We start from the raw sequence: 16,086 nt of genomic DNA, 5'->3' as shown, positions 1-16,086 counted from the left end.
AAGTAAAATGTTGATTATCAATTTTCTTATCTCAAAAATGATAATTGAATTAACTGAAATTGCCAAATTTTTCAATTGTCATATATATAATATTTCTTATTATAATATATTATTTTATAATAATTTTTTTCTTATAATACATATTTGAAATGATTCTTTATTAATGCTTTGTCCATATAATTATATCTCAATTAATGATGTACAAAAAATTTTATTGATAATTTATTTCGGTTACTGAATCAAAATACTCCATCTGATTATTGTTTGAGGGGTAAAATATTATGTTCAATTTCACTTAACCAGGTATTCACCTCTAGATGGAGGTAAAGTGATTTTTTAACATAAACTACACAGTAAAATAGGAATACAATGAAAGGGAAAAACAGAATTAGTATCTTTATCTAATTACATATAATAGAATGAGCAAGAAGTCTTCTAGGAGAGAGAGAGAGAGAGAGAGTATACGAATATCAGCAACAGCAAACCCTTCATTTAATACCCAAACTTGTTTATTGTTCTGTGGATAATTTTTTCATGAAAAAGATTATTGATTCCCTAATGACCATTATAAAGAAACAATGTACAGCAATTTGTTTGAGGATTTGTCTACCTATAGGTTCTCTTTCTAAGCTCTCTAAGTAAATCCAGAAAAAGGAAGATGCAACAGTTGATGTTTAAATGAACTGTAAATCACTGCTCTTTTTGAGATATATTTCAGTTACCTAGAAATCAACAGGGAGATTACTCAAAAATGCTAAATTGTAAGGAGATGTGGACTTCCCAAACTGAGAGCACCATTTAGGAAGTTTCTTATAAACTCTCTCAACTTTCGGTGTTAAGCGGTCAACATCTGTTCTTAGCTTCAATAGAGGCAGTTGGTCCTCCATTTGTCGTCTGTCCGCACTACGAGAAGACTTCATGGATTCCTTCGCCCAGAATAGGGTTAGCTCAAACTTTCTTGGAGCTTCTTTCCCTCCTGAAAACTGAATTATATGCCATCCATCTATGCTGGTCTTGTTGCCGAGTGGAATTAATTCCTCTGAATCCCCTGTATTCCAAGGTCAAATTTTTGAGATGGATAAAACAGCAAGAGGAAGGGACTAGCATTCGTTATTAAACTAAAGGGCGAAATAGGGTTTCTGCGTTGAGAACCCATTTTTTCACTACACGAGGTGCCAAGGATGATAATAGGAAGCAAGAGAATATCATCATCATGTAGTCTGTAATCTTACCATATCTGCATATCTCAAATGCAAGACCTTTTTTTTAAGAAAAAATGAATCTAACATGATGATGGAGGTAATTAGGGTGTTGATGGTACTTGCATAAATAAACTGCTAATACTAATAAGAGTATAGAGGAGATTTCCCAGAATGCAGGTAAGTGCACTGTCAAATCAACATTAGTAGACTCGGTGGCAAAGCCGCTAAGAAGAGAAGTGGAGAATTAGCCCCCCTTATCTTCTTGGAAAAAAAAAAGAAAAAAAAAAAGAAAAACATTGCAAACCTTGGAGTTCAAACTCGAGACTTGCTGCTTTTTTCCCTGCAAATAGACTTGTCTGGATACATATCATTGGCTAAATCAACTTGAAACATAGTAACAGTTTTTTTCAATGCAGCACCAGTTTTTCTTGTCAAGAGACCATGAAGAGACCTAATTTCATGTTGGACCTTACTTTATACTAAACTCTAAAGAAATATCAGTATAAGCAGCCATCACAAGCTCAACAAATCCTTGAGTGAAACAAGTCGACAACATTCTGATAATGCAAAATAGATCACTATAAAAAAATTGCCAGCTAATCTACTCGACCAAAAACAATCTTTTTTTCATCGTAGCACAACAAATGCTAATGGTTGTATTACATGACTGGTAATATATCTTCTGAAAAATTGTTACTCAAGGATGATTATAACTAAGAGCAACTCATCAATTTTGATGCATCATTAAGTACATAGAGGCTGTTTGGCTTTGCTGTTGGACTGCCAAGAGTACAGCATTGACGCATGGCACTCCAACGCAAAAAGGAACAGGCCTATGGTATACACAGTTATTTGATACAAAATTAGATGACCAATTATCATCACATGTAGAACAAAATCAATCAGGCAAGGGTAGTAAAAATCTCATTGGCATGTTTAATTTAATCCATCAAGAAAAAATAATGTCCTGTAGGCCTAGATGTATATGGACCATAAACTCCTTAAATGTTTTGTTATAACACTCCTTAGCAAAGTTTTGATCCACAAACTTAGAATGTCCCATATGAATCAGCATGTTAGGAATTGCAAACATAAAATGCCTGATGATGTCTGATAGCTACGAAACATGAAGAAAATGAGAGAAAGGGTAGGAAATGAAGATGGACAATTCTGGAATCGCCAAGAGCAGAGAGAAGGTCAGAGAGAGAAATGAGAACTTAAAAAAGATATTGAATGTGAAATGTCAATTCTGGACATCATTTACAATAGTTGCTTATTTATGCCACATCAACTACCACATAAGCACTCACTAAATAGAACAAAAATTACAAATTTACAATTAAATTCAAAACAGTTTATTCTCAATTGCAATCAACCCTATGCTTACAAGCTAACATTTTCTTTAGTCAAAGAAAATTGAAGAATTTTCGCAGCAAATGAACCTAGTGATGGAATTAATGCGCTCCGTGCAGTGACGTAAGGACTAAGGACCCTATAAACCCTACTGTGGGTTTTAGCATGCAGTTGTTGAATGAAGGTGGAGCATTGCTTCCAACACCTTGATCTAGGGAATTTGGGGAAACCTCGAATGCTAACTCCTACGGGATTGGGGAAATAACCCATTTACAATTGCAGTTAAGTCCTAACACAGTATCTACCATTTATCAACAATTAGCATATGAATCAGTTCTCTTTCCATTGACTCTAAAAATCAAGTCTTCCTCTACAGTGTTCAGGGAATAAGACGAGCAGAATAAGCAAGCAAATTTTCGGTATCAATGCATAGTTGAAGAAACATATACCTGTTCTTGGTCAGTAATATGCTAATTTGATCGCCATGCATCAAAAGAAATAAATCATCATCTTAAAATCTATTCGAAAACTGTTGCACAACAAGATGTAAAGTGCATAATGATAATATTTAACAGTTCTCAAGGACAAGAAAGTTTCAATATATTCAGAAGAAGTGGAGACGGCATCTATTATATATGAGGGACATGATTTGCCATAAACATTTATCTTCCTTAATCTTCCTTTAAAAGAACCATTAGTAACAATAGAGGTGGCCACGGTTCCGGAACCGAACCGAAAATTAACAGTTCCGGTTACTGTTGAAACAGAACGGTTCCGGTTCCAGTTCCTCAACGGTTCCAAAATCGATGGTTCTCGCCGGTTTTCCGACGGTTCCGGCCGGTTTTGGACCGGTTCTGGCCGGTTTCGGATGGTTCCGGCCGGTTTCAGACGGAACTAGAACTATCGGTTCCAACTGGAACTAGAACTGCCGGTTCACGGTTCCAAAACTGGGGAACCGGAACCGAACCGGTTTGGACGGGTTCCGGTTCCGGTTCCCACCGGTTCGGAACTGACAGTTCTGGTTCCGAAAACCAGATTTTGGCCACCCCTAAGTAACAACATTGTGATGATGGCCCATTTCACGAGATTGCCAGGGGATCTTAATATATACTTTGCTTTTAAGGATTCAGTAGCCAAATGGGCATCATAGCATACAAAAAAGGTTATGACAAATTGAAAGGAAGATGCACAGAATAAAAGCTTAATATACCTGTAAAAATGAAATCTTTTATTTCTTCAGTATTGATTGCAAGAGACCAACGTATAGAAGCTTTTGTATCAATTGCCACTTTCGTAATTCTTTCCTCTGCGTTGGTATCACTATCAACATGCAATGAAGGAATATCTGCATCACTCCATCCTCTTCCATTGTCCAAGTCCTCATAGGTCAAGCAGCCATACTCAACAGAGAAAGTAACAAAATCAACAATCTTCTCCCTACCACATGAAAATCCTTCTTTAATCTGCTCAACCTCCTTCATCAAGTTTCCAGGTGTTGACGAAAATAGAGATAAATATGAAATAGGATCTTGCTTATTACCATAGCTTCCTGTTGTATCCACAACGTGCACAACCTGAAATGCATGGTGTATGGAATTGTCTTAAAATATAAATAACAGTCAATTGAGTGCTTGAATTCATCACTATAGCATCCTACATGCAACAAAGTGATCATATTATACACCACCCACAGAAGACAAAAAAAACATGCAAATTGTGCAAGCCCAGTGAGTTTTGGGACCTAACCATGTTAACTAGTTGGATAACATCATCAAAAGATCATGCAATCAGATGCTGTTGTAAGTCAAGTTCTTCACTGATTGCAGCTCAGCAGGAAAAAATCAGTAGCCAGTTCACATATAAGATACGAAGCTGCTCGGATCACACAAATTTAAGTTCTCTCATTGAAAAATGTTTTCAGGCAGCCTTCCAAATACAAGTTTCTATGCATGTATAGTGCGACTTATATCAAAAGCATTAGTTTAATTGGTTTAATAGTGAGAAAAAAGAGTTGTTTTGAACTTAGTACATCGCTTGTGTAATTGCTGGATGAGAGGAAAACAGGACATATGATGAATCCAGTGTAGCAAGTAGTTTGAAGTACAATTAATTGACCATTTGCTTTCTCAGAAAATATAATTTTTAAGCCTTCAATTTGCAGTATCAGGAACTAAAACATTATGGCATTTGTTCATCCACATTTCCTCAATTTGGTAAGACCAAGGATGTAAGAATCTCTGAGCTCATCAGAGTTTGGAGGAAGAAGTCCTATCCAACAAACAAACACACCAGGTAGAATCTAGTAAGTGGTTAAGCAATTCAGCTGGTGAAATTTTGGATTAGAAAAGCAAAGAGACAGTGTAAATGGGAAAATCTTACAGTCACTTAGTAATCATAATTTCCTAACACTCAGAAGTCAGAACCATGCACAAAGTGGGAACTTTTATGAATATGAAAGCAAGAAAACATAACTGTAGTCAATATGCAAATGGAAACTTACATTCAGAGCTCTGGCAGCGTCTCCAGTAAACGGAGGAATAATACCAGATGATACAAAAATGAGTGAGACCCCAAACAGGACACTAGTTGCCAGGATGATTGATCTTTTAGCACCTACACATCAATAGCACACTGATAAGTGCAGTTACAGTATTTGATTCCAATTTGTATATTTTTTTTGTTTAATAAATGCGCCTAAATAGATGATCAATTAATCATTGATGCCCTTAATTTAAACCTCAATGATAAACTTACAATTAACAGAAAATGCTTATGCAGCGTCCAAAGTAAGTTGATAAATAAACCCCCATTAAGTTGATAAATAAACCCCCATATTCACTTTGGGATGCTCTAGGTATCCACATTCAGCTAAATAGGCAGTCTTAAATTCACAGCTTCTTTGGTTCATGCACCACAGAATTAGGGGCCCAATAACAGTAGAGATAAGATAATAAACTAAATAGGCAGTCTTAAATTCACAGCTGCTTTATTTTAGATTATCATCAAACTTATTAGGTAATTCTCTAAAAGGTTTAAATTATCTTCTCTCAACAATGTGTCAATGGCAGGGCCATCTGGGATGGGTGGTGTGCTCAGAAATGACAAAGGTGAAGTCAAATGTATGTTTTTGAGTTTGTACGTTTAATAGAATCCAATGAGGCTGAAGTTCGCGCTATTTGTAAAGCCATTGAACTTTATTTTTATTCTCCTCATAAAGAGTTTCCGATGATCATTGAATCTAATTCTCATAATGCATTGTGTTGGGTAAAAAATAGGGAAAAAAAAAAAAGACCTTGGAAGTGGTGGCCTCTTTTTAATAGATTGGACTTCTTGTGCTTCTCATTCATTATGAAATGTTAGTTTTGTTCAGGTTTGAAGATCGGTGAACTCTTTTGCTGATATACTAGCAAAAAAGGGCGTGGAAGCTGCTGTTTCTCTTTTGGCTTGGATTTAGTTTGAGCTAAAGCGATTTTTTCTTCTGTTTATGCTTTGAAGGACTACCTTATGTGTAGTTATATCTTCTCAATATCAAACATGGATTCCTTGCAAAAGGTCTCATTGTTCTTATCTCAAGAAAAGGTTTCATTTTGTAACTTGCTTCTATTGTTTAGATGTAATATGGACCAGATTTTTCCACTTATCATTCTCTAGCAAGGTTGGGTGTACTGGAGGAGTCTATTCAGTTGGGTTTATTGCTGGAGTTTGATAAGTTTTTCATATATTTCAAACAAAATATATTTATTTTGCTGATAAAAAAAAAAAAAAATGTCAATGGATGTTAGTAACACCTTTCTATAAATGCATTTATTCTTTATTCAGCCAAACTTTATTTATTGTTTATCAAGAAAATTTTTTAGCACTAAATCATCATATTATGTGTTTGTACAATCATTATTTACATAAATGACTTGAGCCACTTGGCCATTTGAAAAGGTTCATTTCATGCACTCAGTGCACATAAATCGCAATTATTTGGATCAAGTGATCAACCCAACCAGATTTACTTAACTTATTTATGAAATGAAACCTTAACCCAGATTTGCATAAACCATCTCATTTTTTGTGCCCAAGTGGCTTTCACCAATTTTATGTACTAACTTGTCAATGCAAAACGCAGTTCACATAATAGCTAAATGATTGTTTAACAAAAGTGTCAATATGGTATGCAATTTAATAAAGAAATCATATAAAAACGGAACCTGAAAGATGAACATATGAAAGGACGTAAATCAGAGTGAAGCATACGATAACAGCAATGAAAACAGAAAGTATTGCATTCCCCAGCCACTCCGGAGTGCTGCCCGGATTCCTGCAAAAAATTACAATGTAATCAGAAGTTATTGCAATCTTATGTAGTAAATTTCTGAAAAGATATAGCAAATTAGGAATGTCCTATTGACCAAATTATATAGCTTTAGAGAGTTAATGAACGATGACTTGCCAGTGTCTATGGACATGTCTACCAGTGCACCCTCTAGGTTGTAAGAAGAAGACAGATATTCCCCCATTCAACCCCAAAAAAGTGTACAGAAGATAATTGGTAACGGAAGATCTTCAACATTTTCCTTTTTTTTTTTTTTTTTTTTTTTTTGTTTTAGAGAGAGCAAAAGGCTATATTTCTAAATTCCTCAAAGATCCTCCCTTCTTTTTCCAAAGTCAAATGAACCATAATGTGATTTTTGAAATGGTCCACATCTCATATAGTTTACTAATAGGTTACAGGCCTGACGACTCAAGACGTGTTCACAATTTACATATGGAAAAATGAGGCATCTTCTGGAATTTTTTTTCACATAAAAAGAAAACCGGATTTGTTTTTCTACAAATGCGATAAGTTTTCCAATTTTCTGCCCTTTGCAAAACTGGTTTGCCAGTTTCTAGTATGATGCCAAAGCTGAAAATAACTAAAAACGATTTTCAGTTGTTTCCTGCATAGAACTCCATTTGATTCCAATTTCTCTTAAAATAGAAAAATCCAACAATACATTTTTTTAGTCACCTACAACCAGTACAACCACCATCACCATTGGTAACACCATCATCAACAAAAACACACAAAACCACCCCACTTTTACCAATAGCATGATCTTCCCAGCAGTTTATATAGGAGCTATAGCCGTTTTATTCTATTCGTTGTTATGATGTTCCGTACCAAAAAAAAAAAAAAAGCATTGCCATTATCCAAAAACTACCATCAGCACCCAATACCAAAAGTGCCACCATCACCGGCATTGGTACTGTCACCGTCACAGTCACCTCAACAAGTACCAACGCTGCTAACCCTGCAGTACAACATATAGCGCATTAACACTGACTACCACCTTCACCATTGTCATCAATACCATCACAAACACTACCCAACCACCATTCTCCTAATTTTCAGACATCCTACAGACCCAGCATCACACCATAATAAAGGAATAATATCCCAATAAACATTTATTTGTTCTAATTACTTCTATGACGTTTTACTTTCATAAAAATATGAATATGAACAGTAATAATAAGTAGAGGAAAATCAGACAGATGTACGTTTCTAGTTTCCTAATGAAATCAAAACAAAAGGCCTGTACCAACCTGAATAACCACTGATAATATAGGTCATTTGAGAGAAAAGACAAGAATTTGAAATCAAAGAGTCAAAGAATGGCATTCTAAAGAGTCAAATAATATCATAATTATAAGTTTACCTATCAAATCGAACCATGATCCCAATTATTGTGGCAGTCAAGCGGATAAAAGTTCCTGAAGAAATTACAATTGGCACAGCCAAGCCCATCAGTAGCGTTGCAAGTTTGAGAGGCCTTGGCAATCGAGCTGGGGTTAGAGTTGCTTCAAGCAAGCCATCTGAACATTACAATATTTAGAAACAGTTCAATGGAAATTTGTCATTAATTCATTATCACATGTAAATATTCCCTAACACCATTCTGTCTTGGATCTCAAAACCAAGTCAGAAAAGGCTGTGTTTGTTTCTTTCTTATCCACTGTTAAGAATCTGGGCCCTAAGAGCAATTAGTCAAATTCAATTAACAATTCATTTAATAAATAATAATTTGGACTTATAAGAGTTGGGCTCACTTTTAATACAAAATGGTCTAAGTCATTTTGGTCGGTTCACATTCCTTATTATATGTAATTTACTCAATTCATGTTTATCAAATGTGGGATTACCCACGTACTCCTACACTCCCTCCACAAGTGGCAATTAGGCCACTTGACAAGCATACGAAGACCCAACATGGATCCTTCAGGGTACAATCCACATGGGAATTTCCCTCATGCAATACAGGTTCGGGTCCCAGGCTCTGATACCGTGTTAAGAATTTAGGCCTCAGGAGCAATTAGTCAAATTCAATTAACAATTCATTTGTTAATTTGGACTTAGAATGACTTGGGCTTATCTTTAACACAAAATGGCCTGAGCCATTTTGGTTGGTTCATCTTCCTCATTATCCCCCAGTTAGTCAATTTATATTTATCCAGTGTGGGGTTACCCACATACTTCTACATCCACATTTAAGAATGCCTAAATGTAAACTTACATGCAAATGCTGGTGGAACTAGCCAAAAAAGTGCCATATAAGATGATCCAATTTTGTAATAATTCCCCAAGATCAGAAGAACAAGCCACTGAACAAAACCAGCTTTAAAAAGCCATCTTTCAGCCTCTAACTTGATCAAATCTGCTTGGTTAACTGATGATAGCAGTTTTCTCTTGGAGTACACATTTGATAAATACATTTGAAGAATAAGATATCCAAAATGTTGGCCAGTCAACGCTCCAATAATTGCAGGTGCAGCGAATAACCCAACTACTAACCATGGGCTTGCAACATACGGCACTGGTGATGATGATATTAGGGGAAGAATGAAGGCTGCAAGGAAAGCAAATCCTATTGAAAAGACCAACATGAGGATGGCACTGAGACATGATAAGCCCAATGAAACCACAGCTGGATAACCACCCATGAACAGTGATGCTGTCCATATTAGAAGTGATTGCAATATCACAGAATTGTGAAGCATACTCGCAAAACGTTGACTGTATATGATCATATATGTCCCCTGACATTGGAAAAAATAGTTGCAAACTTTGTTATTAGGCATCAGAATGAACAAGGTGACTATTTTAAAACCCAAAAATGGCATTCTAGTCTTAGTAAGAAGTACCAAAATGTCAAAAAATATAGCAGTGTCATGGCCGTTCTTTTCCTCTTCTCCCATTGCCTTGCCTTTAGGAAGATGAGGTGTTGGAGCTACCTGAAGCAAAAAAGCAAGCATATTCTCTCCAAGATGCTGAAGAGATCCAGATTTGAGCAGATCTATTTTGTCATTCTGCAAAGAAAATTTTCAAATTTTCTTCTTACCCAGAAATATGATTAAATATGTTATGTATTTTATTCAATTTATTCTGATTATTTAATGAGCAACATTCACATTGCTTAACAAATACCTTCAGAACTTCAAAACAGCAAAGAATGCATCACAATCTATCTCCGCTTAAAAGTAAAGAAATTAAATATAATCATTTTACATGTTTCCTCGTTTCTCTATTTATAACAAAAAGAGAGACAGAGAGAGAGAGACTGACTATGCTATTCTTTCTTCTATTTGGAAACACCATGTAAAATAGGTCTAATTGACGAGTAAACATTCTGATTATAAAGCACACATGAAACAACTTGCAGCTCAGGACATGCAAGTCACCTGTCTAACCAAAAACAACCATCACACGTGTTAACTTGTTAAAATGGTATACATTCATCAGCAGTATGCTTCCTCAGGCATGAGCCCATTAAAGCACACTGTGAGTGCACCATTCATGCCATACTATGTACTGCCAACATGCAGAAATTGGTTCAGTTCATTGACAATATATACATGAAACTGAGTTCAAACTTCACATCATAGCTCATACGTCTCAGTTTGATGCTAATGAAACTAATTTATTTGGGTCAGATAAGTAAGATTAACAGAATATTGCTTCATCATAGATAGCCCAAAAAGTTGCCACATAATTTTACTCCATTCCCCGCAATAATAAGGTGTCAAGCAGATGAAGATCACATTCCTTCCAAAAAAAAGGAAACAAAAAGGAATGCACATAAAAGCAAGACCTTAGTGTGATATACACCACTGTTATCCGTGTAAGCAAAGTCAAGCCCTGAAAGACCAGCAACCTCTTTGTATACTTGGAAATCTGTAGCAGATTTAATAATGCCAGATGAAAAAAGATCCTGCAACCTTAAAGCCATTCAGATACATCAACTATCAAAAAGATATATATAAGAAATATCATTAACAAAAAAAAAGAAAAAATACCAACCTGTGCTACAATATGACCAGATGGGTATTTTGCTGCTGATGCATAGTTCTCAATAGCCCATGGATGAGGACCAGCCTATAGGTGAAGAATCATAAATTACAAAAGGTGCTTACTAGACCATAGAGACAAAAGATGGTACATTAATGTTTTAAAATTCTACATAATAAATTTAAGAAGTAGAATCATAGCATATCAGAGTTACAATCAGTACCATCTCATAATATTTCAGAGTGACTTAGTCATTTGCCATTGATAACGTTTTGTGGATAAGTTGCATATATTACATGTTAAGTCTTTATTTTTATGTGCTAGAAAGAGATTCATTTGCCAGTTCCTGTCCTGTTCACAGCAAAATCCTACAACTGAGACAGTCTAAAACATGTCTTTTTTTTTCCTGATCACTTTCGGTCATGCAATAGATAATTCAAAGCCGTTCCTTTAGCCATTGCTCAACTAAAAAAAGGAAAAGGGAAACACCTTTTGCTAGAGCCTAAACCACTAACTATGTGACCTAATCAAATGGCAGCAAAAGGAAATGCAAAAACAAATTGCCAGAATAATATACCTGAAAAATGCCAGATTTCCCTCCAACACCCATAGCCTCCAGATCAATAGCCATTCGAATAGTTGCATTCCAAGGATGCTGCATCAGCAAAACAAATTTATTCTACTGCTGAAAAGATCTTATGCTGTTAATGGAAGGAATAGCCTTGGAGTTACTTAAAAACTCAATTGCTTCTATTTTTTGTAGAAATGCTGCTGAGTACTCTTGTTCACAGGATATGCAAAATACTAAATTCAGCAAGATTATAATGTAGAAGAAAAATAGAAAGACTAGAAAGATCCTAAACATTTTGGCTTTCCTTAAATAAATAGTTTACAGCTCCAGAGCTAAAATCTAATGTAAGATTCGGAGAAAAGGCCATCATGAATGCAAGCATTGATAACGCATCCAACCTGAGTCATAAAGCTATGAGCACCATTTAGACCTTCCTCCTCTCCAGTATTGAATAAAAATATGATGGCATTCTTAAATCCATGTGCCCACTGAGAAATCCCTCGAGAAAGTTCCAACATAACAGCCACACAAGAACTGCAATCTCCAGCCCCTTCCCTGAAACATGTATAGCACTTTTTGACTGAGAAGGCAGTGTTTTTCTGAAGCATTTGTGATCAAAGCACAATAAAGACATGTGAGTATGCACACCAAAAGTCAACTAATGGATGTCTTGAATAAACATTATATGGACAAGTTTTCTTCCTTACACAAGATACTTGAAAGAAGAAGATTTTTATCACCAATGATTAAATAAATATCCAGTTCTTTAATTGAGACCTAATAAGGATCTTCAATTCCACTTGTTTGTCAACAACTACAATGACCATATATGACATTTAATATTCAGTGTCTCCAATAAGATCACATATTTTTCTAGTCCTTTCCAAACGTAATCATTAAACTCACACGAGAATTAAAATGGTTATAGTCCTTTGATACTATAAACCTTTCTCAGATAATATCACCAATAGTGATGGCATAACTTCATACACGGTTGGAACCCAAAAGGCAGAATAAGAGAAATAACTTTCAATAGAGGTATCATAATGGACTACCATAATAAAAAGAAAGCACTTTCTTGTATGAATAGAATAATCATAGTTAACGGAAATGGTCAAACAGAAGTATTTTGATCATGATAAATATTAGAGAAAGCATACGTTGAGAAAACGGTATCAATATGAGAAGACACAAGAATAGCATTTTCTCCTGCTTCAGATGCATATTTTGGCAAGATTCTTAGTACGATGTGATTAAGGTCTGAATAAACAAGTGTTTTCCCCTTGAAGAGGCCACTGACTAGACGATTAGCGCCAGATTTTGCATGGAAAAGATCAACTTGAACATCAACCTCCCAGTGAGCTGTTTTCTTAATGTTTTCTGCTGCAGCCAAAACATACTGTGGTAGAATGTATGTTAAAAGAAAATATCTATAAATGGTTGTCCATTATAATATTGTTACATAATCGTTAAGAAAATGATAATGCCAAGTAAAATTATACAAGGATGGACTATTAAATAGCAATAGTACAGAGTACAGACCCAAACCAAACACATAACATGTGATAAAACTTGAAAAGTTCATGAAGTTCTTCTAATTTGGTTCCCCATTTCCAAATCAAGATTAATAAATAAAATATAACTGAGTGTTTTAATATACTACTGTTCTTTAAAAGAACCAGTAACAAATAAACAACAGACATGAAAACTGATAAGCCACACTACACTTCAAAACACAAACAGGATGTTCCAAAACCATTTCATTCATTTTCAAACTGCAAGCAAGAGATTAACAAGCACAGGCTTTTACAATGATAATGAGACTACTTAAAAGCCTATTTGGTATTGATGTTTGAAGCTTTTATGATTAAAACATGTAAAACTCCCTTAAAAACTAAATCTAATTACCTCTAATCATCATTTTCAACATTGTGCAGTTCAAGCGGTAATGCAAAGCCTATAGTTAGCATATTAAAATTCTAAAGACTTAATTTATTCATTTAAATGAGGCCAATTTTACTACATAGATAAATGATAATAACAAGCAAATTTTCCAAAAAAAGGCTCAACAAAGAAAACCCATCTCCGATTATACACATGCCAAACACAAAAACCCACAAAATACCTGTAAAGCAAGGTCAAGAGCATCAGACCCAACAGGGTGGGGACCCAATTGAGTCAAAGCACGAACATGCTTCATAGCCTCCACCTCAGAAAAACCTCTCTTACCAGCTTGGCCAGCGGTGAGAGGCGATGGCAAACTCTCGAACTGATAATAGTAAACAGCCCATGAAGAGTACACAAGCACCCCGAACAATATCAGCCACACAAACCCTGACCTTCTACTACTTCTCCTTCCAGTAATCGAACCACTTGCGTCTGCAACATTAGAATTGCTATTTCTAGTGGTATCATCATCATCGCTAGGTTCTTGAGCGTTCGACGGCTTCGATTTGGAAGACGAAGCCTCGGGCCTTTTTCGCATTTTGACTTTAATTGAGAGACAGAGAGAGACAGACAGACAGACAGACGGAGACAGAGCGTAAGAGAGAGGAGTTTGTTTCAATTTGCGCAGTGGAAGACGAAGGTGCTAAGGTTTAAAGGCTGGTTATGAACTGCCAGAGCCAGACTGCCATGGCAGTTTTAGTTGACTTCTACAACTTGCTGTCTAGTCCTAACGGTGAAGAGCACATGTCGTTTGGATGGCTCCGTTGAGGTCGGTATTTAACGCATGCCGTTTGGAGCATGAGCCGAACGAACCCAATACTTGGTTAGTTGGTTCGCGTTTTTTTTTTTTTTAGCATCGGGAAGGAATTTGAACTGGATTCACCTATGTCAATATTGTCCGTTTTGGTGCCCCTAACCGGATTTGCACCGCACGGTTTAATCATATCCACTCAACGGCCTGTAGCCGGAGTTCCAAACTGTATGGGGCGCAGATCTGCTATTCTATGTCGCGACATAGCCTTATCTACATGGTTTCTACCCAACCTCAATGGAGCTTAATATTAACATGTCAACAATGTAACACAATAACATATAAATGGTTGCATAACTGCATAATTCATCATGTTGATTTGATTTCACATCATATGAATGCTTATATGTTGTTTTAATCCATGTTCTTATGTTGTATTTTTGTTGTAAAATGATTGGATGCATGCATGTTGAGCCAAGGAATGTAATTACATAGCAAATGAAAGGCAAAAGAGTGTCACAGCATAAGTCGCGACCGCGTATGTGAAAGTCGCGAGCGCGACTTGTGCATCCTGAGAGTCAGTGTGTTTCTGGCTGAAGTCGCGACCGCGCAGCACAAGTCGCGAGCGCGAGATGAAGTCGCGAGCGCGCTTGTGTGATTCGCGAGCGCGAGATGCGCACACTGAGAGTCAGAGAGCTACCTGACTCAAGTCGCGAGCGCGAAATGGGAAGTCGCGAGCGCGACGTGCTTTCCAGCATGCACGAGCGCGCGACGTGATTCTGTGCAGTCTGTATTCTTTTGGCCATAACTCTCAATATACAACTTCAAATTGAATGATTCAAAAGCCCACGTAAAGATAACACATAGAGGAACAAATAACTCTTCTATGACACTTCCTAATTCCATCGTTTACTGGGGTCAAAATCAAGATGAAGTTGCTGGTAAAATTTCCAGCAAACTCTGGTTCATAAACTCATTCCATCCCCTGTTTTCACATCATTTTCAATCCTCTCACTCCACAATAAGCAACATATGATCTCATGAGCAACACTCCACACAATTTCTCATGCAAAGAAAATGGTAAATATAAAGAGATATCACACCTTGTTTTCAAAAAGCTGGGACTCTGTTTTAGCTTCTCTGTTCTGCTACTTTTGAACTTTCTTCTCCTATACACAAGAATTCTCATAAATCATCTAAAAATATCACCAAATGATTCAAGTATGAAATTCAAGAAGGTTTACTTACTTGGATAGCATAGAAGTTGAATTAATGTTTAACTCCCATGAAAATCTTCACCACCATTAAACGTGATGGAGAAAGGAAAGTTTAAGAGGAAAATAGAGGAAGAAGATGAAGATAAGGATGAAGAAATGAAAATGAAATGGAATCCACGGGTAGTCTCTAGAAGAAATGATTTGGCTGTGTAACATATCTAATTGGTACCTCAAGTATACAAAGGCTACAACTTCATACCCAAGCTGTATGTTTTGATGCAAACAAGTCCAAACTTTACATTCACATAAGTCCACTTATACTCTCATTCTACCCCAACAAGGTTTGATTCAACCCAACTCAACTTACTTCTATGAAATGACTCAACTCAACTCACTAGGATGTTACAGTTCTTGCTAAAGCCAATCCTACGAGCCTCTTATCTACTCCCATTCGATCACGATGCAGTTAACTCGAAAGGAAATGAGTAACTCTCGAGGTCCGAGTCAAATAGCAATGATTCGAAGCCGGTTGAATATAGGGGAAATTTTTAAATAATATATACATAAACGTGTTTATTACATCCTATCGTGTTATTTGTATTTAAATTTTGATAGAATTTAATTTAATGCTATATATGTTTGGTATAAATGAATTTAAAATGTGAAATTCATTTATAAATAAAATTTTACGTTTGGAATAAATTTAAAATTTAGAATAAATTTAATTT

At 36.0% G+C, this 16,086-nt stretch overlaps 1 protein-coding gene across 1 annotated transcript; it reads right to left on the bottom strand.

Annotated features, from left to right (window-relative positions):
* Window positions 1–468: 468 nt before the first annotated feature.
* On the bottom strand, window positions 469–14,139 carry LOC105650905 (Zn-dependent exopeptidases superfamily protein). The gene is made up of 13 exons (XM_012237866.4): window positions 13,569–14,139; window positions 12,604–12,842; window positions 11,842–11,998; window positions 11,450–11,527; window positions 10,885–10,959; window positions 10,676–10,795; window positions 9,729–9,893; window positions 9,101–9,623; window positions 8,246–8,402; window positions 6,755–6,864; window positions 5,056–5,168; window positions 3,766–4,129; window positions 469–1,048 (listed from the first exon to the last, which is right to left on the bottom strand). The coding sequence occupies exons 1-13, from the start codon at window positions 13,926–13,928 to the stop codon at window positions 723–725; spliced, it is 2,787 nt and encodes a 928-aa protein (XP_012093256.1). The 5' UTR covers window positions 13,929–14,139; the 3' UTR covers window positions 469–722.
* Between the last annotated feature and the right edge of the window lie 1,947 nt (window positions 14,140–16,086).

Source organism: Jatropha curcas, chromosome 6 (genome assembly GCF_041381405.1).
Source record: "Jatropha curcas cultivar XTBG-Jc1 chromosome 6, XTBG_Jcur_1.0, whole genome shotgun sequence".
NCBI classification, from domain to species: Eukaryota; Viridiplantae; Streptophyta; class Magnoliopsida; order Malpighiales; family Euphorbiaceae; genus Jatropha; species Jatropha curcas.
This window is presented reverse-complemented; position numbering and strand designations above follow the sequence as displayed.

Coding starts and splice junctions, on each gene's coding strand:
- LOC105650905 (XM_012237866.4), bottom strand. CDS start 13,928: ATGCGAAAAAGGCCCGAGGCTTCGTCTTCCAAATCGAAGCCGTCGAAC. Junction 12,843..13,568: donor CTCTTGACCTTGCTTTACAG/GTATTTTGTGGG, acceptor ATTCTACCACAG/TATGTTTTGGCTGCAGCAGA. Junction 1,049..3,765: donor AAAAGATTTCATTTTTACAG/GTATATTAAGCT, acceptor CTTGGAATACAG/GGGATTCAGAGGAATTAATT.